Below are 27,995 nucleotides of genomic sequence, written 5' to 3' on the forward strand. Positions count from 1 at the left end.
AACGAGTGCAGTTGCACAAGTGCCAGATGCAGAATTCCTCACACCATCACGGCAGCAATTTTGGACAGAAGACAGAGGCCCATAAAGTCAGGAGGCAGAAGGCAGTAGCTTTATTTTGGGAGTAGCACATAGGCGTTGGGTTGAGACTGAATTGTGAATATACAGAGTCCCATTATCAAATCATATAACCAGAAGTTCTGGTTCTTTGAAAATATCACATAAAAATACCAAAGGGGTTGGAGTTCTAACTATCTCGGAAAGTTACAACATGTAGCAAAATCTATGTACAGCAGTTACTGTCATGACAGCTTCAAAGAACCTCCGGTGGTTTAAACAATGAATGTATTTAAAAAAAAAAAAAAGAAAAGAAAAGAAAAGAAAAAATCAATGGAATGCAGTGTGCAACATCCAAGAGGGAAAATGGAGCAGAGGGAGCGTGGCCTTGTCACCTCCATCGGGGCAGGGACAGGTCTGGACCTCTGGGAACACAAGGCTACACACTACCTGGCACTTAAAGCTGTATAAACGGAGAACACTTGTGAAAATATACTTCACTTTCTACAGCAGGGTTTAAAAAAATACCAAAACCTGGAGATCTGATGGTCGTAAGGTCTCCCAGAAATAATGCACCGGTTGGTGGTCGTGTCCTTGAGCGGAGCTGCAGGACGAGCCCTTGCTCTGGCAATGGGGAGGGGGGTCCCTACACCGTGGTTTGCTGGGGCACTGCCATGGGGGGGATGTGGGAGCGGGACAGGCTTGGAAGGCAACGGATGCGTTTTGCACAGAGGGATGTCTCACAGCAGCAGCGCACTGGGGTCTGCTGCCAGCAGCTCTCGGGGCACCCTGTCGCCCTCAGGGGCACGCACTGGCCATGGGGTGCTGCTCCCCTTCCATCCCACATGGGAATTCAGTGACAGCCAGACTCAGTGAAAGACACACATGCACCTTGAGAGAAGGACATGGACACTGGAGGATGGACATGCACACCTCTGGAGTTCCCTGGGATGGTCACCATGAACAGTAAAGGGACTCAGGACTCCAGCTCTTGGAAGTGACTGGAGGAGGGCAGGGGGTGCATTTCCTGTTGTCTCTGCTGTGCCTTGGAGAGGCACTCGGGGCTGCAGAGGACTCCCACTCATTTTCAGGCTACCAGGGGTTCTCTGCTTTCCAAGGAGGCACCAAAATGCTCAGGGATTTCTGGCTGCTGGCGAGTTCCATAAGCCTTGTGCTGATGTGTTAAACTCTTGAGAAGCTTTCAAGATCCATCAGCCTCTGGCACAGCTTTAAGCAAAGCTGATGGGCGGGATGAAGCTGGGTAGGTAGATCCGTACTTGGGACCACATGGACACGTTAGAAGGGTTCTGCAAGGTCCTATTGCTTTCCATTGCCACTGGCTGGCAATGGCAGGGAATTAAAGCCTGCAGACCACCTCCAGTGATGTCTGTTCCACTGTTACAGTCTGTTCAGGTGGAGCTCCTGCCCCACATGCTCTGCTCCAGGGCAGACAGGATTGGGGAGGGACTGGAGAGCAGCTCAGCAGTATTGTTACTCAGGGTCCTGGGGGAGCAGGCACTGGTGGCATCCCTTCTCCTCATCCCCCACACCCCCTCCCCTGCCTGACGTGCTCTGGCTTCCCAGGGACTCTGTGGCTGGGCTTTAACCCCGGCCCCAAGGCTGGCGGGGCGAGTGGTGCCTGCCTGGGCAGAGCCCCCCGTGCTGGGCCATGGCCAGGGGGACGTGGGGAAGTTCTCTTCTTCTGGAAACTCGAGCGAGTGGAGTTCCACCAGATGGGTCTGAAATCCTTGACTCAGGAATCCACTGGAGATGGAGGGTGCTAGAAAAGCTGTCATCAAGCCCAGTGCAGTGTTTGCCTTCGTGTCCCCGTGCCTCACCCTCACACCACCCACTGTCACCAGCAGTGCCTGCTCAGTGCCCACCTGCCCCGGCCCCTCCGCCCGTGGCTCTGCTGGGTGGGAGCAGGTGGCAGCAGCGTATTTACAACCAAACTCGACAGGAGCAAATTGCACTTTGTTGGCAATGAACTGTGGCAGCTCAGGTCACCACAGGCCCCTCACCAGGCGAGGGGAGAGGTCATCCTGGGGCTGCGCTGGCTCTCGCCCGCCTGCACGTCACTGAGAGCCCGCTGTGGGGAGAGAGGGAGAGGGTGAGTGTGGGGCACAGGCTGTGGAGAGAGAGGGAGAGGGTGAGTGTGGGGCACGGGCTGTGGGGAGAGAGGGAGAGGGTGAGTGTGGGGCACGGGCTGTGGAGAGAGAGAGGGACTGTGTGGGGCATGGGCGGCTGCTGTGGGCAGGGAGGAGGTTTCAGGGCACTCAGGCTGCCCAGAGAAGCTGTGGCTGCCTCATCCCTGGAAGTGTCCAAGGCCAGGTTGGACGGGGCTTGGAGCAACCTGGGCTAGTGGAAGGTGTCCCTGCCCATGGCAGGGGGTGGCACTGGATGGGCTTTAAGGTCTGTTTCAAACTGTTCTGGGATGCTATGATCAACTTCATTACCCTGCCTGGGGCTGGTGCTTGGACCACCAGCCCTCCCTCAGCCTCCCACCCCTGCCAGCCAACTTGGATGTCAGAAAAATTGCACTTTATCAGTGTTATAAAAATTACCCTTGCAGACACTTGGGTATAGATGCTCACAAAACCCCATCTCATTCCCACCACTCACACCCAAGTAAAACACCTCACTGACACTTCACAGGGGACCTCTGGCTGACTTCGAAAGGTTCGGCTCACCTCAAACTTGCTCATGAATTCTGCAAAGATGCCAAAGAAAGCTTCAGAAGTTGTCATTTTCGAGTCTTCCCCAAAAAAGGACAACACCTTGCTGAACTCTTCCATGGCCTTGTGCTGCAGGTCGTCCAGAGACCGCATGGCAGGCTGGGCACTCTCCAGGAAGGACTGAGGGAATTGGCTTAAGGACAAACAGCCATTCCGTGGGTCTGGTATGGATCAGAATCACTTATCAATCTCTTATCAGTGGCTGGGTTCCAGCTCAGGTGTCAGGATGGACCTGCTGCACACACACGTGTGGAGGTGCTGCAGCTCAGCTGTCCCTGACGGTGCTTCTCTGAGGGACAGACAACCCAGCACGTTCCCTGGCACCGTGGCACGTTCCCTGGCACTGGGGCTGTGCCACAGAGGGGCAGCTGAGCCGGTGGGCACCACAGAATCTGTTTCCTCGCCGGCTGAGAATGAGGGAGTTTTCCACAAGTACTGAGACGGTGCCAGACACAGCCCGGCTGCTTCCCAAGGAGCCACAAAGACAACAGAATGGTTTCACTGGAGGGCACTGAGCCACCCTGGTGACCTGCCCCTCTGACAGAAGGATACAGTCATGACAATGGCGAATCTGTCCTCCGCGGTGGCTGGCATGTTGTGACAGGCCAGCTGGATGTCACTGACCGTGGTGTGCAGGTCCTTCAGGTCGGCTGTCAGTGTCCTCTGGTTCACTGCAGGGGAAGACAGGAGTCAGCAGTGTTGGGGGCACGGGTTGGGTTGATTCCCATGGCAGAGCACAGACAATGAGCGTGGGCTGTCGGTCAGGGGGTCGGGCTGTGTGTCTGCAGGGCTCTGCACAACCTGTCCGTGCTGTCCAGGCACAACCAGACTGTCCTGATGGGATCAGCACATTGCCAGCAGCTGTTGGTGCTCAGACCAAGGGATACTAAGAATGTTAAAAGGATCCTGGGCCATGCCAAGGACGAGGAGCATGTGGGACTCACCAGCACGAGGGCAGTGATGGACACACAGGGACTTGGGAGGGGACAGGGGGACACAGGACAAAGGGTGATACAGTGGTAGGAGCTGGGAGCCTCCAGTGACAGCAGTGTCATTTAACAGTTAGCCAGATACAAACTCCAGCTGGGAAAGCTACAGGTACAGACCTTCCTCAAGTGGAAGTGTCCTGTTCCAGGCCTGAACTTGCTCCTTTATTTATCCACTGTAGCACTAATTCCCAAGGGAATTGCTCACAAACAGCAGGGAATGGTGTGCAACAGGAATGCAGCTTGTGCTTTGCAGAGATTCACAGCATTATTTAAATTCAGAGAATTGTGGAATCATTTAGTTTGGAAAATCCCTCTAAGATCATCCAGTCCAACTGTTCCCCCAGCACTGCCAAGGCCATCACTAACCCATGTCCCCAAGTGCCACATCTACACAGCTTTTAAATCCCCCCAGGGATGGGGACTCCACCACTGCCCTGGGCAGCTGTGCCAGGGCTGGACAGCCCTTTCCATGAAGCAGGTCCCTACCCTGTCTTCTCACTCAGGGCTATTCCTCACTTGTTTTGGCTCCCATCCTGCTCATGCCAACGCTGTGCAGCTCATGGCTGACCCCAGACCCAAACCAAACCCCGAAGGCAGTGCAAGGGGACACGGGGCTTGCAGGTGCTTCTCTTCCTTTACCTTTGGCAGCGAGCGGCACTGTCGGAAGATCCTTGGCAAAGCCCAGGAGCTCTGGGAAGTGTTGGCTAAGGGATTTGGCAAGAATGTGCAGGAAGGTGGATTTCCCATCAACAGTCTTGGTCGTGTTCAGCTGCAGCAAAGCAGAAGCAGTGAGGAGGTGCCCCTGCACAGGGGGTGGGTCTCCCCACACACTCGGGGTGTCCCTCCCTTGGGGTCCCGGCTCACCCCGCTCACATGCACGGCAGTGCCCAGCCATGTCACGTGGTTAATGGTTAAATGGCACATTTAATGTTCACACAGCAGCGTGGAGATGCTCCCTCCTACAGGGCAGGGCTGCCCCCTGTCCCCCATCCCTCAGGATTCCCACCAGAACCCACGTGGGATGAAAACCTCCTTCTCCCACCCCACAGCTGTGGGCTCTGGCCAGCCTGAGGTTGGATTCCCCAACACACCAAAGCACCAAAGCCCCATTAGGGTCTCTCTGAAGTCACCCCTATGGGTCAATCCAACCACCTCCCCCGTCCCCCCTCTGGCAGCCGCTGCACTCAGGGGTCTTTTAGGGCAGGTTTGCTGCACGGGGCACTCAGAGCTCCCAGTGGCAGTGCCTCCTGCCCAGGAGGAGCCTGCCCTGCCTCACCTCGGTGAGGAAGTTGATTTTAAAGCCTGTTGTTTTGCTGGTCTTGGGCTGCCCGTTGTTCAGGTAGTTTCCCATTGCCAGCACGAACTGCAAAGAGAAAACCAGGGAATGAGGGGCTGGTGACCTCCTGCACCTCTATCATCGCATTTCTCAGCTCCTGGGGCTCTGAATTCCTGTTCACCACCCATTAATGTGCAGACAGCCACTGCCCCCCAAGGATTTAAGGAATTGTTGGGGAGTTACTGGCCAGGAGCCACTAAGGAGATTCATCTCTCCTCTGGAAATGCATTTGGTCACATGGTGACCTCATTTATCCCACCTGCTTTTTTTAAAGGCAAAACCAAATGAATTACTTAATGACAGTAATTTGGGGCAGCTCGTCTCAGGAGGGTCAAGGACGAACTACAGTGGGATATGTTCTCTCTCTGCCAGGCACAGCCTGTCCCAGGATGCCAAAATCACCTGTGGGGACCCTGCCCACACCACAGCAGGGCTGGCACAAGCCCTGGCCATCCCCAGGGACCTGCCTGAAGTGTTGCCCAAGTGTGGGGACACACACAGCGACTGCTGGGACAGACCCAAAATATCCTCAAGCCCCAAGACAGCCCAGGACAGCCTCAGTGGGCTCTGCTGTGGCCCTGTCTGGCACGTTTCCGGCTCCTGCAGCCCTCCCTGTGCTGGAGGTGGGTGTGTGGCCATCAGTGATCCGCCCCCCCACATCCTCCTGAGGCCAGGACCCCCACAAGCCAACACCAGGGATGGACCCTGGCCCAGTTGGTCCTGGAGGGGCCCAAGGCTGGAGCTGCCCTGCAGCTGCCCAGGGATGCTCCTGTGGGGTGCTGAGGGCCCATGGTGACTGTTTCAGGAAGGAAGGACTGCTCTGACCTCCAGGATTTTTGCCAGCTTCTTGCTGCTTTTCAGCTCTAGGGAGGCCTTGCAGATGCACTCGTAGCTGGCTTTGATCTCCTCTGTCTTCTCCTGCAGGGTGGTCTTGAAGTGCAGGCTGCGCAGGCGGATCTTGTACTCGGGTACTGACAGCATCTGGGAGCAAAAGGAGCAGAAAGGGACCGTCCCCATTAGCCACAATCCCTCCTACACGATGCTTTTCTTGGCATGTTGCCCTGTACATGGAAGCAGGATGCACTTGCTTGGCACAGGTGACACGTGGAGCAGCTGGGCCAGTTTGCTGCCACGGGACAGGGAGTTTCACACCCACATCCACGAGTGACTTTGGCAATAGAAAGTAAATCAGAGCTGGGCAAAGTCACTCTCACCAGGGAGCAAACGTGGGGGTAACTCTTCAGTTCCAAACCAGTCCCCACGGGAGCTGCCAGACCCCTCAGGCATCACCCCGAGCACCTCTGCCCCGCGGTCACAGTGACCAGTGCCACCAGCCCCTCCCGTCCCCCCCCCCGTGCCCGGTGTCCTGCTGACAGGGGACACGGCACACGCAGCCCCCCCGCTCCCGCAGCACGTCCCTGCCCGCAGGTACCTGCAGCACAAACTGGTCGGGCTCGCTCAGTTTGCCGGGGTTCTCCTTGTAGCTCTGGAAGCGCTGCACCTCCTCCCCGTCCGGCGCGTAGAGCAGCAGCTGCTTGATGTGGGAGGGCTCCAGCCGGTCCGTCTCCATCGTCATGAGGATCTGGCGCAGCTCGATGTGCGACAGCTTGAGGTGGGCTATCAGGATGGCTGGGGGCAAGGGAGGCACGTCACTGGGGAGGGGAGGAGCGCGGGACCCCTGCCCCGGGCTGGCTGTGCTGGGGACAGACCGCCTGGCAGGACTGGGACAGGAGGTGAACTCAGTCCCTCCACCCTGTGAGGGTGGTGGCCTTCTCCATGTGCCCACTGGGACAAGAAGGGCTTTCTGCTGCCACAGCCCTGCAGAGGCTGCAAGGGGACCTTAAGAGCCACTCTGGTCCTGCAGGCCCCTCCAGGGCACTGCATCACCCACACAGTCAGGGTGGGCTGCACTGGAAACAACCCCCACTCCCACCTTCCCCACAGCCAGGGAATCAGGGGATCCGGGAATTGGAGTCTTGTAGGTCCCACCCAGCACTCTCACCCTCCTTCCTACCAGAAGCACATCCTGGAGAAGCAGCACTGCCCCACTTCACCCCAGGGGGCCATGCAGGCTCTGCCCCCTCCCTCCCCAGCCAGTGAGTCACATCCCATCTCCAGCCTTTCCCATAAAGGCGACTTCTTCCCCTTAATGGTGCTGAACCCAGTCTGGAGGGGCTCTGGGCTGCAGGAAAAGTCCATCCCAGCCAAGCTGTGCTTCTGGGATTGTGCTCATGGGATCATGTCCATGGGATTGTGCCCATGGAATTGTGCCCATGGGACTGTGCTCATGTAGCCACCTTCCCTTTACCTTTCCAGTTCTCTACATCCCTGGTCCCACCTGGCCTGTTTTGGGGGTACCTTCCCTCTGGAGTTTACTTACATGTGTTGTAGGCCTTTTTGTGGGACAAAATTTCAACCACGTCTTTCTTTTTAAAGTTTTCAGGCAAGAGAGTTGGCTCTGGAAGAGAAACTGAAAGATTTAATCATGGGTAAGGACAGGCTCAGCCAGCTCCAGCGGGAAGAAAACTGTCCTGAAAGCAATGAAACCATGAATGAAAGAGAGGAGAACTGATGCTTTGCACACAGCAGTGGCTCCGGAATCCTTGAATTCTGTGATTCAAAGATCTCCTCAATGGAGGACTCAGTTGGAGCTGAAAAAGGTAAAACAAGAGGTGAAACAAGCAGAAAATCCCAGACTGCCCAGAAACATCTCCAGAAAGGTGTTCCCTGAAAAGAATCCCATTTTATCCCACCTCCACTGGCAGCTGGGCACAGTGTCCCTTGCAGGAGGGCTCAGACACCCCACTGGAATGTTACCCCAGCCACCACCACTCTGCACCTCCAGCCTGGACTCCCTCTCTGGGTTTGTGGCACCCAGAAACTCTGGTGGGTGGGATACCCCAGTTGGTGGGGCTTCAGGGGACCCCAGTGCCAGAGCAATGGGGGGCTGACAGGCAGGGAGCTCCAGTGCCCATCACAGCTTTTGGGGGAAATCAACAGATTATGTGTGTAAAAAGAAAAGTGCTGCTGATGATTTCATGGCTTTTTCAGCTTTTTCAAACGGAGCTGCAGTTGGTGAAACCCTGCAGCCGAGTTTCACTGCCCAATGAAATGTGGAGAGAAAACAGGTCATGGCAGCAAAGACAATTAAGAGAGAGAATGAAACCATCTCTTTCTTAATGATCCACTGTGCCACCAGTCACAAAATCCTGAGTATGAACAAATTCATGCCATGTATGATGTCACAGACAAGGCATTGCCTTGCTGCCCATCAAGCCCAAGTTCCTCCCAGCTCCCCCCAACTCCCTGGTCTCTGGCTGGTACCAGGACCTATTTTGGGGCTCAGGTACTTACTTGTGGGCTTCTGTGTCCCAAAGTGCAGCTCCAGGTCGAGGTATTTGACCATATCACTCAGCTTGTCATAATCCGAGTCTTCCCCAAGCTGCAGGAGGAGGAAGAGTCAGGAGCTGTGCTGGCACAGGCAACAGCCTGACAGTGCCTGCCTGTGCTGGGCCCGTTCCCTGTCCTCCAGACCAAGCTCTGTGTCCCCAGAAAAAACCAGGACAGGGTGCTGGCATTGTCCTGTGACTGAAGACTTGGTCACTGCCATGCAGATTGACTCCTGACAGCTGAAATCCTGCAGAGCATCTCTGCCTTCACTGCTACTTGGGCACTGATGGATAAAATGAGAATTCCAGAAACTTCAGGAATTTTTTACCTAAAAAATAAAAAGCACTGGGAAAAGCATCTTTCTCTCTGGAGTGACAGAGAGAGGGATCTGCAAGATTTCAAGTGCCTGTGGGACTGGAAGATGATCCCACAGCTTCCCCCTCGCTGCTCAGGGCACGGAAAACACAGCATGTGCTGAACATCAGGAGAGACACAGGTTGGGAGGTAAAGCCCAGCGAGGCCAGTTCTGCACCACTTCAAGTCCACAGTGCCAAAGGATTGTCACGTTTTGTCTCATCCTTCATCTCTGCTTCCCCCTTCCAGTACTCTCCCATCACTCTGCTCCAACCATCTTCATTGTTTCCCACTGATAAAACCTCCCACAGCTGCAGAACCCCTCTGAAGGCAGCTCCTGACTCTGTCAGCCCCCGAGGGCAGGACAGCACGTGCTCCCTAGGACACTGCAGCCTTTCCAGGGCCTCTGCCCAGCCCGGCAGTTCGGGGTCCAAACAATTCAAAGGATGAAAAGAAGGCCCGCACAGCCCGGCACAGGTAACCAACCCCAGAGCACGGTTGGGACCCCCGCCCCCGCCCCGCCCCCGGGCCGTACCTGTCCCCAGATGGTCCCTTCCGAGTTCTCCACCTGCTCCCAGCGCAGCCTCTTGACGCTCATGTGGTTGGACTCGCTGCGGCGGTGCAGCAGCCCCCGGTGCAGGGGGGGGGCACAGGGCACCGGGGGGGGCGGCGGGGGGGGCGGCGGGGGCGGGATGGGGTGCAGGTGGCTGACGAGGGATTTGGGGGCGGGTGACGCGCTGGCCTTCGCGGCCTCCGCCTTGGTGGGGACGGTCTGGGGGTCGTGGAACTGCAGGGGGGGCGGCGGCGGCGGGGGGCTGAGCGGCGGGGGGGGGATGTGGTCCGAGAGCGTGGAGTAGGTCAGGGAGCTGCCCTCGTCGCTGCTGCTGATGTACTCGCTGCTGCTGACGTCGTTGGTGACATAGCTGCCCTGGTCATCCTGGAAACTCATCTGGGCGAGGGAGAGAGGAGAGGTGGCACCTCATCCTCCATCCACCCGGCCCGCGGGGTGTTCTGCCACCCGCAGAGCCCCAGGACGCGTCCCCAGAAGCTGCACAATCAAAGCCCACGCCCCGTGCCGCGCTCACCTCCTCGTAGTCATTCTCGGGAGTGAGGAAATCATCCACGATGGTGACGCGGTGTCCCAGCTGCTCACTGAGGGCGTCCAGGAACCGATCCGTGTCGCGGCTGCGGGGGGGCCTGGAGAAGGTGAAGAGCTTCTTCCGTCGCGACAGAGGGCTGAGCGAGTAGTGGCGGTGCTTGGGGGACGGGGCCGGGCTGCTGTCGAGGCTCACGTAGGGGTTGGACTCGGTGCTGCACGGGGAGGCCACGCTGCTGTGCAGGCGGTAGTAGCACTGCTGGGAGCCCAGCGGCTCGCTCGGCCACGACAGCCCCATGCCCGGCCGGCGAGCTCCTGCGGGACAGAGCGCTGCCGAGGGTCCTGCACGGCGGCCCTGCAGCCCCCGGGTGCAACGAGCCCCTGCCCCGACGGAATGTGGGGAGAAGGAGGGAGAGGGAGAGAGGGAGAGAGGGAGAGAGGGAGAGGGAGAGGGAGAGGGAGAGGGAGAGGGAGAGGGAGAGGGAGAGGGAGAGGGAGAGGGAGAGGGAGAGGGAACCTCCGCAGGCAGTGCCCTGCGCTGCACGGCAGCACTCCGGAATCCCACAGGATTCACCACCCCACCCACCCCGCTGCCCTCCCGCAGCTGCAGCTCTGCAGGAGCCGTCACTGCGCTTACACGTGGCACTGTCACTGCTCCATTAGGAAAGGGCACCGAGAGGTGCCAAGAGTTGTCTTCTCCTCCACATGCCTGGACAGCAGCACCCACCATCACCTCCCCAGGCTCCCCTGTCCCGCCGTGGGCAGCCGGAGGTACCTGCGGCCGGTGCCCGCTCGGGGGCGGGGGGCGATGTCCTGTGCAGGGCGGCGTTTCCCACCTTGCCGGCAAAGCCGCCGATCAGGCGGTTCTCCAGCTCTGCGTACACAGCCGACATCTGGGAAAGGGCAGAGAGCTGCTGCCGTGCCTGAATCGAGACAGGGCTTGTGGACCCCCAGAGACCTGCAGTGTCCTGAGGACAGGACAGCCCCCATGGACTCACCAGTCCCCCTCTCTTACTCTTTCAATGGGGGGTTCACCCCAGCCCAGGCAGACACCAGCCTCATTAAAGGTGACTAATTGCCCAGGGAAGTGACCTCAGAGATGGGCTCCAAGGCAGGGACACTGTCAGCCAACAGCAGGTATTTACCCACATCCTTCCCCATTCCCTTTTTCCTGCTTTCCTGTGTTAACAGTAGTGGAATCGAACTGCTGGCCCTCCCCATGGATGCAATGGTCCCAACACACCAGCAAAGCTCTCCCCAGGTTCCCCCCCCCATCACACCATTTTGGGGTTGGGTGTCTCCGGGAGGGATGTGCCGTCACCAGCCTGTCTCTCTCCAGGGATCAGGCGAACTGGGACCTCCACGGTGTCACTGCCTGGGGAAGGAAGAGGCAAACCAGTCACTCCTCTGCCTGTGCCCCCCCCTCCCCATGGCCCTGGCCTATCGAAGTCCCCCTGTCTCCTACTGGGACCCGGAGTGACCTCCCTGCCCCAGCTGCCGCCTCTGGGGGTCCCGAGGGACCGGCGCGGGTGGGCCCAAGGTCAGCACTGCAGTTCCAGCCTGCTCTGCCCTTCCCTCAGGGCAGCTGAGGACAGGGCTGCTCCCCACAGCTGGTGAACATCTGCCCAGCCAAGCAGCTTCCCTCCAGCACACACAGCTGTCAGACGCTCTCTGAGCTCTAATCTCCACCAGAAAGGCTCCTCAGGTTGGAATATCTCCCCCGGGAAATGTCTCAGACCCCCCTGACAGCTGAGGAACACCACATGGCCGGGAGGTCCTGGCAGGGAGGTCATGGGGAGGTCGTGGTGGGGAGGTCGTGGTCAGAAGCTGTGAGCACAGACCAAGGGCCCTTTGCCATCAGCCAAGAGGGATGGGGGATAGGCAGGATGCCGTGTCCTCTGAAGGGAGGGAGGGTTTGTGCCCTGAATGTGGTTCATCAAGAGTCTCAAAGCGGCCCTGAGCCATGATCTTATTCCTCACAGGGATTTCACAAATGCTGTTTTCCCTGTGAATTTGATGGGGTCTGAGAATGTTCACAGGGAAGCTTTAAACTGTGTCCCCCAGAAGGGAGGGCTCAGACCAGCAGGACAAGTTCACATCCAAGCAATGGAAGGGACTGGAAACAATGTTCAGCCTCAGACCAAGCCCCATCTTATTCAATTGATTATTTCAGCTTATTTCAATGTGGAATTGCTGTCCCTGGAGGTGTTCAGGAAATGACTGGACGTGGTGCTCAGAGCTCTGCTCTAGCTGGCAAGGTGGTGATTGGTCAAAGGTTGGACTTGATAATCTTGGAGCTCTTTTCCAACCTTAATTATTCTATGATTCCATGATTCTAACTGTTTCTGAAAGCATGGATTTCCAGTCAAAGCCTCAGTGCTGGCTCTACTCTGACCTCAATCCTTTCCTCCATCTTTTCCCACCGTTCAAGCTTAGGAATAGTTCAGGCTTTTGGCTTGGGGCAGAGCAGAAGGACACTCTAGGCACAATCCCCCCGTCCCAGCCCCCTCCTCCCCACACCCCCATCACCCACCTGCTGCCCCCCCTTCCTCGGGGCGGGGGGTCCGGAGGCTGCCCCGGCACAGGGAGGCCCCTCGGATGGAGCTGCGGAACCGATCCTCCACCTCTGCCTCGGCTGCAGCAGGAGACACCTCTGTAAGGCAGGGCCAGACCCCACAGCTCCCCTGTCCCTCTCACCACAGCACAGGGCCCCCCAGGCCCATGGGACCGGGGGCTGCTATCTCCTGGTACCCACTCCCTCCATCCTACACCATCCCTGGGGAGCTGAGCAGGTTCCAGATGCTCCTGCCAGCACAGGGCAGGGATGGATGCCCAGAGATGGGACATCCAACCACTTTTTCTAGCAGGATTGGCATCGACCAGCTCATGGGGCGCACAAAACTCCAGCTGGTCCCAGCAAACTCCTTCCTGTCCTCACGGAACAAGAGGGAAGCGGGGCCAGCACTGGAATGCTGCCGCACGCTCTGTGTGCCTTGTCCACGTGCAGTTCAGGGTGGCAGCTCGGGGAGGCTCAGGCTTGCAGCAGGATGGAGGGACAGGAGCATCTCCGAGGGACCCGACAGAGCAGGGCTTGGACAGCCTGGCACAGACACCAGAGATCGCCGGAGTTTGGGAGCCCGGGAGAAGGACCAGCCCAAATTCAGAGATCTCTGGCAGTGCACTTCCATGCACAGACACACAGAATGGACCAGAACAACCAGAACTTCTCATGGTCAGAGACTGCCCTGTTCACCTGAGAAACTGGGAGGGGCCAGGGACCAGCCTGGAATTGGGAACAATTCCAGCCTGAAACAGTTTGGTACAGAGAGACTTACTCCTGTGCTTCCCTCCTCCCCTGGCCGTGGATACCCGGTCTGTATTCCTGAAATACAGCTCCAAACTTCTTCGTTTATACACTAATAAATCCTTGGGAATCTACAGCCCCTCATGCAGGCTGAGCCATGATTTTGCACACACAAAGCAGAGGTGTCTGAGAGTGCAAACCCAGGGTGCAGGAGCACAGGGTTCCATGCACAACAGGCAGGATTGCACCAGGACTTGGAGGTGTTTACTGCTAAAATAACTGTGTTCCTCCAAAAGTCTCTCTTCAAGCAACATCTCTTTTACCTTCACTGAGTCTAAAATGAACACATCAATGTAAACAGCTGAGAGTAGAAGAATTTGGAAGCAATTAAGGGCCCAAATGCACAGATTAGACATTTCACTACAAATTTGCCCTCAGCAAACAAACTGCTGCCAGGTTTGTGCTGCCACAGAACCAGGTGATGGTGAGGGGACAGGAGGACCAGGGAGAAGGGGGATCACCAACTGCCCTCCATGTCTTTTTGGGAGAGCAGCACCTCACTCCTCACCTCCTCCAACCACGGATGCCTGTGTGACTGCTGGGAACATCCCCAGGGACATTGTGCCACCACTTACTTTACCTCTCTGCTCTGAACACTGCCCTTAAACCAGATACTCCCTTCCTGGACTTCCTCACCTCTAACGACCTGAGCAGCTTCCAAAAGCCTTTGCTCCCAGAGTCACCCTCTGAGGTGCCATCCCTCCTCTCAGTGCAGAGTTTCATTCCAACACCACACGGCTCCCAGTGCAACGGGACATGGGGGGACACGGCGTGTCCATCTCGGAGCACAGGGACTTTCCTCTCACCTGCCAAGGACTTGTACCCAAGAAACCTGTCAATCTTTTGCTGGCAGTGCTCCTGCTCCTCGTACGTCAGCAGCTGGTAGATAAACTGCCAGATGACTTGCTTGGCCGGTGTGTCCAGCACCGGGTACACATCCACAATGAGAGTGTCAATATTCCTGCAGAACGGGAGAGAGAGGGCTGGGCAGGGAGTGCATCCCCAGGGCATGGTCCCACCACGCCACTTCCCGGGGCTCCGGCACCTCCCAGCCCGCCTGCACCGGGCTCTGGGCTGCGGGATCACCTTGGAGCCTCCAGCACGAACCGACGGTTTCACAGCACAGGTGCAGGGGTTAAAAACCCTGTGGATGTGGCACCTGGGGACATGGGTTAGTGGTGGCCGTGGCAGTGCTGGGGGAATGGTTGGACTCGATGGTCTCAGAGGACTTTTCCAGCCTAGGCAATTCCATTATCCTCTGAGTAGGAAGGGTGAGGAAGCACCAGAAAGCAGAGAGAAACCTTGGAAAGACCTGAATTTTGGTGAGCAGCAGGTAAGCAGGCTGAGGGGCAAATGCACCAGGGAGGGTGGCTGGGCTGGCAGCCTCCCATGGCTGAAGATTTTCATCTCATTTTGGCTCTGTGGTGTGTAAAGATGGGGAAAGGGCTGTTGGGAATAGCAGGGCTGAGCACCTGATCCAGGGAGGAGGATAGAACAGCCTACAACAGGAAGAAATTCCTCCCCTGTGAGGGTGGGGAAGCCCTGGCACAGATTGCCCAGAGAAGCTGTGGCTGCCCCATCCCTGCAAGTGTCCAAGACCAGGTTGGACGGGGCTTGGAGCAACCTGGGCTAGTGGGAGGTGTCCCTGCCCATGGCAGGAGGTGAGACTGGAAGCCCTTTAAAATCCCCTCCAATCCAAATCATTCCATGATTTTGTGACAGGCCTCAGTAAAACACTGCTGGAAGACCAAGCAAGGGCAGGAAACAAGGTCACTGTTGAAATCCAGAGTGTGCCAGGGGATCAGTTTGAATCCCTGCAGCAGGACAGGGGGCATGTGCTCCATGGCAGGACAAGGGCTCTGCAGCCACAGCCATTCCCGTGCTGCCACCAAGGGAATGCTGCAGCTGAGATGCTGAGAAGAGTGAGAAGACAAAGATGAACGTGGAGAGATTTACTGAAAGAGGTGGAACAGGATCTGTGGCTGTCAGGGACAGCTGGACAGCAAGAGAGCCTGCACTGGGGGGACCAAGGGATTGGGGTGACAGAATTAACCTGAAAAGCTGAAGGATCTGCCCTGCCCTCAGGTGGGACACTGGACAGAGGCGGGCTCGTGCCCTGCGGATACACACCAGGGAACACCCAGCTGGGGACAGCAGAGCTCACTGTGACTGACCCCCAGCCAGCTCTGCCTCTGCTGACACCAGCTCTGGCCGGGCACTGCCACGGGCCGGGCACCAGCACGGGAGGAGTGGAGCTGCCATGGAGTTACCGGTGTTGGAAGAAGCCTTCCAGCGCCTTGCAGATGGTGTAACGCTCGGGCGGGGTCAGCAGGTGCTCCAGCTGCTGCGTGAAGGTCCTTCCTTGAATCTTGATGCTAGAGGGGAGAATCTCTGCAACCCACTGCAGGGAGGTGAGGGAGGAGGAGCTGCTCGGGGACTCAGGAGAGTCAGAGTCTGCAAAAAAAAATTCCATCTTTTCTTGGTTTCTTTTGAGGGCAGTGGAGCAGTTTGAGTGCCACTGGCTCTGTACTCTGAAGGAGGTCAGATTGGATTGGGTTTGGAGCAAGCTGGTCTAGTGGAAGGTGTCCCTGCCCATGGCAGTGAGGTGGAATGAGATTATCCTTAAGGTCCCTTCCAATCCAAACCATTCTGGGATTCTGTGGTTATATGAAGCAGGGGGCTGCTGGGTTTTGTTTCTGGCACACATGCAAACAAGTTGGCATCCCAAGGCTCCTAATGTGGGACTAAGGGTAGTCCACTGCTGCTCCAGAGGGAAGAGCCAGTCCCTAATTCCTGGGTCTCTGCATTGTGGAGCAGCACCCCAACAACACAGTGACCCTTCTGCCTCCACACGGCTCTGGAACCGCAGCAGCGCCCGCGCTGTGCCCTGGGCTGGGGTCCTGCTGACAGCACCCCACTGCCCAGACACCCTCAGCTCCTGCTGACTCCTCACCAGCAGCGAGTAAATTATTGATCCCAGCAGCAGGATAATTATCCTGCAGAGCACAGCCCATCCACAGCCATGGGATTGCGCAGCCACCATGGATGCACAGGGTTGGGTTACTGCGGCCAAGTACACGGCACAGACTGCACAGAGAGGACATTGGCAGGGGACACTAAGGACAATCACACAGCAGGATGAGCCCTCCTGGAGAGCAGCCAAGCCTGAGATCCAGCCTGATCCCAGAAAGCAAGGGCTGTGTGCCCTGGGGAGAGGAGCATCCCCCAGGCAGCACCTGAAACCTGCTGAGCCTGTGGAGATGCTCAGCAATTCCCTCCTGCACCGGGAGCTGAGGAGCTGCTGTGGGCTTTCTGCCGCTCCAGACCCTCCTCCCCACTCTTACCATTGGAGATGTTGACGATCCCCTCCTCCACCACCAAGGTGGGCATTGCCCCACTGCCCTGCAGCATCGACACCACCTTGTCGTGGGAGCAGTTCCTGCGGGCACAGCAGAGCCGGGTCAGTGCCGCCTGTCCCCGTGGGCAGCACTGTGGGCAGCACTCCCAGGAGAGCAGCAGGGAGAAGGAGCTTGCAGCTGCCTTCATTTCTCTTGGAAAAGCCTCCTTGTGCTGCTCAGAGCCATGTTTGGGACCTGCTGTGATTCCCCTGTTTCTCTCAGTCTTTGCTTGCTTTTACCTGAGCTGCACAGGAAGGAGCTTTCGAGAGAGAGAGAGCCTGGATCGTGCCCCAGGAGTGGTCTCCTCGCTCTACCTGCCCCGAGGAATAACCACAGGGACTCCTGTGGAGCTCATGGCACATGAAGCCAGTGTTCAGCTACACCCAGACCCAGAAAATGAATTTTCCTTTAAGTGACACAGTGCTGCGGGTCTCTCCTTGCCTGTCCTAATTCCACACGATAAGAAAATGCAAGGTGAATATAAAGTGTAATTTTGTAGGCAAAAAAATCTTGGTCTGCCCTTGGAGAAGGGTATGGGCTGGGCTGGGACAATGACTGCCAAAACAGGCTCAGAGGACAACCCTCAACTCATCTCCTCTATTTTCTGGCAATGCTGCATCAGCCAACAGTTTGCTGGATCAGCTGAAACATGAGAACCTGAGCCCTGACAGAAGCAGCATCAGATGTTTAACCTTTAAATATTCATCACTCTCTCTTATCCTATAGCCTCCTCTAACCCTTTGCTCTTGGTTTTTGTGTAGAAAGACCAATCAAGGACACAGGGGCTGCTGCCCTGAGCTGGTGAGGGCCCCTCTGGTTCCATTGCTTTGGTGCACAAATAATATACAGAAGAATAAACTTCTGGGTGAAAATGTGATTCCCATGTGGCTTTAAGCTTATGATCCCATCCTGGGAGTGATTCATGAGCTGAATGGTGCTCTGCTGCTTTCTAAAGCAGGTGTTTAACACATACAGATTAACTCAGAGAGGCTCAAATTGGGGTCTAGGGTTGGGCTGCAGTCAGGACCCCAGTTATATAGACTGTCCTGCATTATACATCGTTATTTGCACAGAGAAATCAGAGGAGGAGCAGGGATGGAGAGAAATGCTACTCTTAGAGCAAGATTTGGTAAAAGAATATTAAAGGAAATGTCCCCACGGGGCAAAACCCCTCGTGCACCAGAGCAGACACCTCTCCAGGCCCAGCAGCTCTCATTTCTGGGGCACAGGAGTGACCCCACACGTGTGCTCAGCCCCTGCCAGCCCAGCCCCTCACACAGGGGGCCTGCAGAGCTCTCACCTCATGTCCAGACCGTTGAGGAACAGGATCCTGTCTCCAGCTTTGAGAGCAGCCTTCTCTGCCGGGCTCCCTAAACACACAGGGACAGGAGGGGCTTCAGCTGGTGGCACCTGCTTGGGAGGGGGTCCCAGCTCCCCACCCATGCCCAGGACACCCCAGGCAGGGCACCCACTGCTGCTGGGTGTCCTGGGACCCTTCACCCAGCTGGGTGCCAGCACCCAGCCTGCACTGGGAACACTGGTGTCACGTCAGGACATTCACTGAACACACACTTTCCACTTTTCAAAACGAGGAGTGGATGAAGCCAAACTAAATTGTATCAAAGATGCTCATTATTCCACTGGGAAAACTCCATCACGGAGCCTTGGAAAAGTCCTTTTTGCTCTTTTCTAGCAAACAGCACTTCACATTTCAAGTTCAGAGCCGGGATCAATAAGTGATTTTGAATCTCGTGGCTGGAACTGTTCTTACCTGGCAGAACAGACTCGATCCACACTGGGGCATGGCCACGGAGTGTGAAGCCAAAGCTCCTGTTGCCTTTATAAACTCGCACGGTTCTGCAGGACAAAAAAGCAAATGGGACATGAGAGTCCAAGATTTGGCCCTTGTTTCCTTCCCCAGCCCCTCCACAACCCTGTTAGCCCAGGTGTCTCCTGAGTGCTCAAGTCCCCAACATTCCCAGTATCCCCACAAGGTCCCTTTGATACCAAAGTCTTTCAAACGTTGTTTTAAAGTGGAATGTGGGCTAAATATATATATATTTAAAGGACATACATATATATATATATAGAGAGAGAGAGGTATAGATATCTCCAGTCTGTGATTCTTTATTACACAGAATTAGGGGGACAATGTGGTTTAGGGAGCAAAGGTCTCATAGGCTGATGTGAGAGGAATTAAATTCCTCTAGGAAATTTTGGAAGGAGCACTGGGAAATCTCCCTGCTGGGAGGCTGATTGGAGCAGGGAGTTGTTCCTGCAGGGAGCTGGGGGAAGGCAGCATTACCAGCAAGATCCTGTGCTGGCAGGGAGGGAGACTGTGCTGGAAATGGGTTTTGGACAAGTCACATGGAAATTATCCTGGCAGGAAGGCAAGCTGGAGCCAGACACCCTGGATTGCCCAGATCCTGCTCTCTTGTTGGTGAGATGGAGCTGGATCAGAGCAGGAGCCACAGCCAGGGCTCTGCACCCTCCAAGGCTGCTGAGGTCTGGCCATATGGGCACGGGAAGTGGGTTAATCCCTGTGCTCCAGGGATTGTCCGTCCTTCCTCCCACGGCCTCACACCCAGACACTTGCTGGGGCAGGGCAGGACCAGCCATAGACTCACAGAATCATGGAATTGTTAAGGTTTGAAAAGACCTTTAAGATTATCAAATGCAACCATCAACCAGCACCCCCACCACATTCACCACTAACCCATGTCCTCTAGTGCCACATCCACATGGTTTCTGAACACTTCCAGTGATGGGGACTCCACCACTGCCCTGGGCAGCCTGTGCCAGGGGTTGCCAATCCTTTCTGTGAAGAAGTTTTCCCTAATATCCAATCTAAACCTCCCCTAGCAACTTGAGACCATTTCTTCTCATCCTGTCACTCGTTATCTGGGAAAACAGGCTGACCCCCACCTGGCTACACCCTCCTGTCAGCCTGCTCTCTGCTCGGGTACCCTGCACCCCACTGGCACAGCTGGGCACCCTGGAACCTGCTGGCACAGCTGGGCACCCTGCAGCCCACCCAGCAAGAAGCCAACACCTCCTCTCAGCCTGCTAGTGCCACCTCAGCTCATCCCAGCCAGCCTTGCAACGCTGAGGGGACCCAAAGCTGTCCCAGAGCCAGGGCGGGGCACAAACCTGCCCAGACTTTGAGAGGGAGGGGCGTTTGTTCATCCCGATCCCAGGAGGGTTTCACAGGGAACACGTCCCTTTTCCTCGTGCCCCTCCCTTTCCCTGGCATCCCTCCCCCTGCTGCCCTCCGCACCGAAGCAGGCGGTGCTGCCACGACCCCGGGGGGGCACCCAGGAGAGGTGTTACCTGCGGGCAGCCCCCGAGGCCACACTGCTGGTGACGAGCGAGGTGCTCTTGCGCAGGCTCTTGCTGAGCTCCTCGTGGCTGCGGGGCACGGAGCTGGCGCGGGTGGACACGAGCAGCCGCTCCTGGTGGTCCTCGCTGCGGCTGCGGCGCAGGCGGTTGCTGTGCTGCTCGCTCTTGGAGCGGCACAGTTTGCTGATCAGGCTCTGAGACACCACCTCGTCAAAGCGCTGCCGGTGCTTCTTGGGGATGAAAATCCTGGGGAAACGAGACGGGGAGTGAGGAGCGGGGCCGTGGCAGCTGTGGCACAGAGCTCCAGGTCCAGCCACGCCCGGAGAGGAAAGAGCAGAACCCCTCGTGTTGACCCCAGTCCTTCAAGAGTTGTAAATGCCAAGGCTGAGAACACCAGGGGTGCTGGGGACACCAGGGACACAATTGCACCTCTTCCCCCATCCCATGCACAGCTCCACTGGGGCAGTGATGTCAGACCCCTCCTACAGACCTGCTTCTTCCCCAGCCCATTCTGGAACCCCCACAATGTTACTCGCCACCTCCTGCCCCAAACTCTCTGCTGGGAGCTCTGGACTTTGCTATCCTGGGCCCCTGCCATGCACATCCCCACATTCCAGCTCTCTCCACAGTCAGGCAGGAGCCTTGTGCCCTTTGGGAGATGTTGGTGCTGGAGGGGTGGGTACGGTGATGCTGCAGGCAAAGGGACAGCACTGGGAACTCACTCTGTTTCAGGTCACCTCCCCTCTCCTGGCAGGAGCAGCCAAGTGGCCTTTGTGCCCCCACAGGGACCCCCGGGATGCTCAGGGGGTGCACAGGGGATGCAAAGCAGGACCCCAGGAGGGTGCAAGAGGGTCCCGTTGGCACCACTCCCACCTTGGCCGGGGTAAACCCCCTAACACCAGGAGGCACTTCTTCTTTTCTTTTGCCTTCTGCCATCACAACAGCGAGATGCTGACACCTGCTCACCTACCCCTACCCTCTGTTTGCACATTTAGGGGCTTCAGGAGGAGCCCTTATCTCTGAGTGTTTCTATAGCAACCCCTCCCTGCATCTCGCAGCTGTAGTGGCTCGTTAGACAAAACCATCTCGTGGGGTTCATTAACGCTCCTCACCTCGAGCTCCTTGTGTTATCACAGCCTCACTGGGGTGTGAGCACACTCCTGGCTGCCTGGGGATCATGTCTCCCATGGGAGCAAGAACTGGGCCAAACTGGTGTCAGAGGACCCAGAGGAATCTGCTCCGAGGGGCTGCACCGGCAGGACACGGCTGGAGAGGCTGGGGCTGGTGGGGGGATCCCACAGGGCTCCCTTGGGCAGCTTCACCAAGGGAACACAAAAACCTGGGTGAAGCCAGAGGAGGAGGAAGGGGAGGCTTCAAATCCCAGATCTACCAGAACCAGGACATCTTTATTTCCCCCCAACAAAAGGCAGAACTCAAAACAAGAGCTGCTGCAGGAGGAGAAGACAGATCATAAGCCACCCGAGGCTGGCAGATGCTCACATAGAGCATCTGGTAACAATTTAAAACAAGTAACACATTGGTGCAATTCCCAGGCCATGTGTGATTAAGCAGCAACTAGAAAAGAGTGAAACTGTGCTAACAAACAGTTCACCCAGATGTGAGCTGTGGGACAGGGCGGCCACAGCCCTGGGGCAGGGGAGGATGTGGGTCCCCCACACCTCTGCCCCAGGCTGGGCGCCCACCAGGGAGAAGTCCGGGTTCCTCGCAGGCAAAATGAGCACAATCCCATTTAATTGGCCAAATTAAATCGGCCCTGCTCATTCCAGCAGAGCTGTCCCATTTTACACCAACCTCTGCTTCACCACCAGGCTGCCAGGCACCAGGATGGAGCACAGCTCCCTACCCAGGCATGAGGACACGAGCTGCACCATCCACTGCCTTAGTGCTCCAAGAACAACGCTGCCTCAGCAAGGAGACAGCTGAGTGACTACAAATAATCCCACTAAACATGCAAAATAGTTCCCTTCTGCAAAACCTGGATGGCCCTGTGCTGCTCGGGGATCCCTGATCCCTGCGATTCAGAGGGTGCCAACACCCAAAACGTGTACCCAGGTCTGGTGCATCAAAGGAACCCATCAAAGACAGCATGTGGGGAGTCATTAGAGTGGATGCCTCAGTTCCAGCAGGATACCACCCCTGAAGCACACACTGGCACTGGCACTGGCACCGGCGCTGACACTGACACCAGCACCGGCCCAGGGCAGGTGGTGCCTGGGGCTTTGCAGAATCCTGCTATCCCATGGGATAAACCTGGTTCTGCCCATTGGCATGGCACGGAGGAGCAGCACCCAGCTAGGATGTCCCTCTTCCAGCAAATCCCACCGGGATTCACGGAGCAGGGATGCACCCACCCCATTTGTGGAGGTCAGCCCGGGAGCAGCGGCAGAGCCATAGAGCACTGACCTCATGCACCTCTTCCTCCTCCTGGGGTGCTCCAGGTCAGCCCTGGCTCTGTTTCCCGTTGGAGCAGGGATGGGAAAGGCATCCCCATCCCCGGGCACTGCAGCCCTTTGCCCGCTCTGGCCCGTGCAGGGTGTGCTGAGCCCCAGGGCACCAGCCCTCCTCTGCAGCGGTTTGGCACCTGCTTGGGAGGATTCACTCTGCTCCAACACACAGATTCAGGACATCTTCCAGGCCAGGAGAGGCCCCAGAGGCTCCAGCCTTCTTCACCTTCACCCCATCCCCAAAGCAGCCAGGCCAGGCCAGTGGCACAGTGCTGTGGGTTGGAAAAGCCTCTGCCAGTGCCCGGTGCCCATCCCCAGGGCTCAGCTCTGCTCAGGGCTCCCTTTGACATGTTCAAACACATCTCAGTCTGTGTCACGCTCGCTATTTTCCAGCTCCCGGGTGGGTCACTGGCCGCCCACCCCCAGGTAGACAGTCCCACTCCTGCAGCCCACCCTTGCTGGGAGCTGGCTCCCCAATTTCCCAGCCCAGCACTCTGGAGAATCCCCTCTTCCACACGCACGTGTCCTGTGATGGGTGCTGAGCTCACCTGGCTGAGCCTCACTGGAGCAGGATGTGTTCCCTTGGGAGGGCAGCAGGGTCAGCTCCAGCCCTGGCTGGGGCAGGTGAAGATGCCCCAGGTTTGCTCAGAGCTCGTGCTCAGCCAGGCTGGGAGCGAGAGGTCCCCGGGCCTCGCTCCATCACACCCAGCACGCCCAAGCCCCCTCCTCACCACCCACCCCTTGGCTGGCCTACAGCCACGGAGACAAAGCAGGCCCAGATGGGCTCTTCCTGCTGCTCCCCAGCACCCCCACCCCAATTTTTCATCTGAGCTTCGCTCGAGTCCCCCCAGCAGCCTGTGCCACCACCACGGTGGGCACGGGGCGGTGGCAGGGCCGCCCCGGTGCCAGAGCAGGGTCCCCACAGCCCCGGAGAGCAGAGCCCTCGTGGGGATGCCCGTGGGGCACGAGGCTCTCCCAGCACCCCCCCGGCCACGGAGCCCACGCGGGGGAGCGGAGCAGGGACACGTACCGAAAATGCCGAGAGAAACTCCGGTCCTTCCCCATTTGTCAGGGTGCGTCGGGAACAAAAGGGAGATGCTTCAGATCCTCATGCAGCTGAGCCCCAGCCTCGGCTCACGCCCACGACGCGGCCGGATCCAACAACCCAACCCGCGCCAGCCGGTGCCGCCCTGGCGCGTGGCACCCCCGCGGTGCCGGGACCGCAGCCAGATGGGCCGGAGCGCCAGCGACCCACCTGGGCCCAGCCCTGCCTGCCCTCGCCTGGCTCCCGCCACCTCGCAGTGCCAGGTGGAGGTTTACCATCGACCGAGAGCCTCCGTCCGTACCCGCCGGCCCTCAGTGCCACTTCTGCCCTCCCTGCCCAGCTCTGCCCCGGCTCGCAGGCACCAGCCCTCTCTCTTTCCCTAAAAACTGCAGTCGCTGTGATTTCCAGCTGGAAGGATCTCGTAACAGAAAGGAGGGCACGGCTCGGCGCCGAACTCCGGGGGGATGCCTCCCTGGTGCTAATTAGTTGACTTCTAAAGTGCTTCTGTTTAAATTACGTGCTGCTGTAAGGGGTGAGAAACCTTAAAGGCAAACGGCGGCGGGTGTGTGGATGTGGGTGTGGAGGTGGAGCTGCCGGGCTGCACCGGGATCAGCATCAGGACCAGAGTCCTGGGCCCAAACCCCCCCCGGGAGCATCCTTTACCCCCAGGGTAACACAGCAGTGCTTTGCAGCAGGAATAAAAGATAAAACCCCATCTCTAATTTAAATAACGCCATCTTTAAGCGCAGCACTGGTGTTTGATGAAGAGGATGTGAAGCTTCCCAGAGCTGCCAACATCAGATACAATCTCCAGGTAGCAGCAAAGGAAGGAAAAATGAAAAATGTATGGTTTAGCCTCAAAACAACTAGCAAAGACCTGACCTTGACTCTGTTAGTTGTGCGGAAAAACACGTCCCAGGGTGGATTAAAACACTGAGCTATGCTCGGATTATGTCTGAACTGTGCTATGGAGTCAGCTACTGGTCTGGAAAAACCCTTCTGCCCTGGTTAAATGCTAAAATTTGGCCTGTTGGCTTTACCCATGGAACAGGAATTCTGCTTGTGTACCTCAAATTCTGCTTCTCAAACCTCACATGCACGGGAGGGGGGTCACAGCCTCGTGCTGGCCTCCAGCTCCAGCAGCTCCCACAGCTCCCACAGCTCCGGGGGGATGTGGTGCCTCCAGACCCTCCTGCACGAGTGGGACTCGCTCCAGCCCAGCAGCAAGCATGGAGCTGTGATTTCCACGGGGGTTGCTATCCCATTATCCCCGTGCTGGGAGGCTCCATAATCACTCATCTGGCTGCAGATGTTCTGCAGATGGGACTGTCATTATCATTAAAGAAGAATGAAGGTGCTTTTCCGCCGGGGAGTGCAGACAGGGTGGGATGCAGTGGCCATGCACTGGGGCTGGGAGCCCCTCACAGCCCTTTCCTGGCCACTCAATTCATCCTTGGGGACAGCCCAAGACCCCTGACACCTTTTGGGGAGGTGACACATCCCTGCACCAGCTCCAGTAGCAATTGATGGAAGATTCCCCCTGAAGCAGTGCCACAGCCCGTGCCTGGCTGGGGGTGCCCCCTCCCTGTCAGCCCTGGCACCCTGCAGTGCTCTCAAACCTGGTGTCTCTGTGCCCAAACCACACTGTGCACCAAGAGCCAGTGGTTTTGTCCCTGTCCTGGCAGGGATGGGCAGCCCCACAGCTGCTGGGGACACACCAAACCTTCAAAGAAACCCCAGAAAGACCTTTTCTGCAACTTCCACCCTGCCTGGCATCGCCCCGCAGGTATCGGGGACAGTGGCCAGGTCAGTGGGTGCAGATGGGGCTCGAGGCCACCCCACTCTCACAGACAGGTCCCCAGACCCCCTGTGACACAACAGGAGAGACACAGGGCCCTCTTCAGCCCATGTGTACCCTGTGTCCCACACCAGCACCCTGGGGTGCAGGGACCTGTGTCACCCCCATTTTTCAGACCACACCTGCTGCCCCCCCCTGACTTTCTGCCTGAAGCAGCAGCACAAAAGCAGCTTTTCCTGTTTTCTTCGAGACACTGGAAAACTTGGACCAAGTAACCACTTCCCCAAATAAAAGTTGTGACTCCAGCAGGGTGCAGGCAGGCCAGGCTGATCCCATCTGCATCCCAGCCAGAGTTTGATTTGACAAAGGAAATTAATCTCCTATCAGGAGATTTTGCACTGAGGCATTTTGGTCATGACCTATTTGAACTCCACCAATAAAAAAGGAACTCACTCCCAATTGTCTCGCTGGTAGCACGTTTTGTTCCCTGCTGCCCTAATTCCCTTTTTTTTGGGCAGTTGAGCATATGCTGGGCTATCAGATTAGGGATTGTTTTTAAATGGAAGAAAACAAGAGCTGCTTTTCCTCCATTACTGTCCTGCCAGTGGCTTTTCAGTGGGAGTGCTGGGGCCGTGGACAGCAGGACAGTGTCCCTGTCAGCAGCAGGGGCTCGGGGGGTCACACGTGCTGCATCGGCATCCAAGAGAGCCGGGAAGCTCCCTCCAACCCTGAAGGAGAGGGTATCTGGAGGGGGGGGTGACAAGCAGAGAAGCAGCACAATCCATAATATATAAATCCTGACGGCTAAAATGAAATTTCTTACCCAGGCACGGTCACAGATGGTTGGAGTAGTTTAATACGGGAACACGCCAAGTGATTTTATTGCCGTGCAAAACAAGCTGAGACAAATATATTGGGAGTGTTATTAACAGGAACTCGGTGGAATTGCTCCCATAATAAGGGAACCCCTGATGGGCAGCAATTTCGTCTGTGTCAGGGATCAGAAGTGGCTGCTCACCTTGGCCCATCATGGCACCCTCTGGCTTTCCTAAAGGAGAAAGGGGCAGGAGCAGGGGCTGCTCGGGAAGCAAACGGAGCACAGCCTAAGCAGTGAAGTACAAACTACCCCCAACTATCCTCCCTGCAGCACTGAAGCACAACAGGACTTGCAGGAGATCCAAGACAACATTTCACAGTCCAAACAGCCCCAGAGTTATCCCCCAAGGATGTGGCCAGGGTGGAGGGCTGGATGTCACACACATCCCCCTGTTCCAATCCAGGTTACCAGGACAATATCTGTGTAACCATCACTGCCGGTGGTTTATTCACCAGCAATGTGGGTCGGTGGGGAGGAGGGGATCTGTGTTTCCCACCAATCCTGCTGCAAACAGATGTTTTTAACCTAAATGGTGCTGCCAGAGGCTGGTGCATCTCTGGTACTGCTGGGAAAACATGCTGTTCAACGGGAGACAGTGCCCAGGACACCGGGGTGGGAAAGTACCGCAGCCCTGGGAGATGCCAGAGGGGGGATCCCACTGTCCCACTCGGCTTGGAGGGTCACTCTGACCCCCAGAGCCCGGGGATGAACCCTGGGGTGGTTGTGCCAGCACTGCAGAGCACTGGGTGCAGAGCCGGTGCTGCTGGAATCGCAGCTCTGCCCTGCTTTGAAACCAGCTCAGAAATAAGAGCAGCGCTGAGAGATGCACGCCCCTGGGACCCCGACCTGCCCAAAATAACCCCCTCCCCTCCCCAGGCTGGTGTGGGGCACAGACAGGCCCTGCACACACAGCCCCTGCACACATATCCCATCACACACATCCTGGCACACACATCCTGGCACACATATCCCATCACACACATCCTGGCACACACAGCCCCGGCACGGCCGAGGGGAGCAGAGGGGACAAACCCAGGGCCAGACCCAGCCTCTGGCATTGCAGGTGATGGAATAACCCAAATCAGAGCTTCCCTCTCCCGGCAGAGCCCCTGACCGGAGCAGCTCTGAGCCAACACGGATGATAAGAGTTAATTAACTTCCAGCACCCCTCGTTTTTGTGGTGCCAGGAGCTGCTAGATTCCAGAATGGACCTGATTTAAACCCATTGCCCTCGCTCCCAGGAACGGTGCGCTTGTTACTCACCCGAGGCAGCTCATCTTCCCCCCTGGCAGCCGGATTTCAGCATCCTTGAGCAGAACTACAACTGTGCACTTTGCCTACACACATCAGCCATATGGGCAGGGGATGGGAGCGGGGAGGACCCGGCGCAGCACGTGCATTATCCCTGCTATCCACAACCAAGCAGATGAAAAAATGTCAGCAAATTAAAATCTGCAGGAGCTTAATTCTGGGCAAATGGGATGAAATCCATTTGAGATAAAAAGAAAGAAAGAAAAAAAGAATCCAGTACTGGAAAAGCCCAGCTCGAGGACGTGTCTGCAGCACCGGCTGGATCTGTGTGCTGAGTCGGGGGGTCTGGGGTTATGCTGAGCAGCAGCACTTTGCAGGGAGCACGTTAAAGCCCGGGGGGAGCCCAGGGAGGGGACAGCAGGGAGGGAGGACAGCCGGCAGCAGCAACAGCCCGAAAATAAATACAGCTGGTGCAGAGGGAAGATCCAATCAGACCAGCGCGAG

At 57.1% G+C, this 27,995-nt stretch overlaps 1 protein-coding gene across 1 annotated transcript; it reads right to left on the reverse strand.

The window, feature by feature from the left end:
- Positions 1–86: 86 nt before the first annotated feature.
- Positions 87–27,872, reverse strand: LOC113995759 (Grid2 interacting protein). Its single transcript, XM_039382354.1, has 22 exons — positions 27,504–27,872; positions 20,047–20,301; positions 18,488–18,573; positions 18,017–18,086; positions 16,663–16,757; positions 15,589–15,772; positions 13,899–14,279; positions 13,582–13,592; positions 12,488–12,646; positions 11,235–11,329; positions 10,730–10,847; positions 9,944–10,269; positions 9,394–9,807; positions 8,469–8,556; positions 7,495–7,572; positions 6,547–6,743; positions 5,940–6,095; positions 5,055–5,141; positions 4,418–4,547; positions 3,342–3,460; positions 2,745–2,909; positions 87–2,143 (listed from the first exon to the last, which is right to left on the reverse strand). Exons 1-22 carry the CDS (start codon positions 27,515–27,517, stop codon positions 2,072–2,074), a joined length of 3,300 nt encoding a protein of 1,099 aa, XP_039238288.1. The 5' UTR covers positions 27,518–27,872; the 3' UTR covers positions 87–2,071.
- Between the last annotated feature and the right edge of the window lie 123 nt (positions 27,873–27,995).

Source organism: Pipra filicauda, unplaced genomic scaffold, assembly GCF_003945595.2.
Source record: "Pipra filicauda isolate LSUMZ 115617 unplaced genomic scaffold, ASM394559v2 scaffold266_size1643727_pilon, whole genome shotgun sequence".
NCBI lineage: Eukaryota > Metazoa > Chordata > Aves > Passeriformes > Pipridae > Pipra > Pipra filicauda.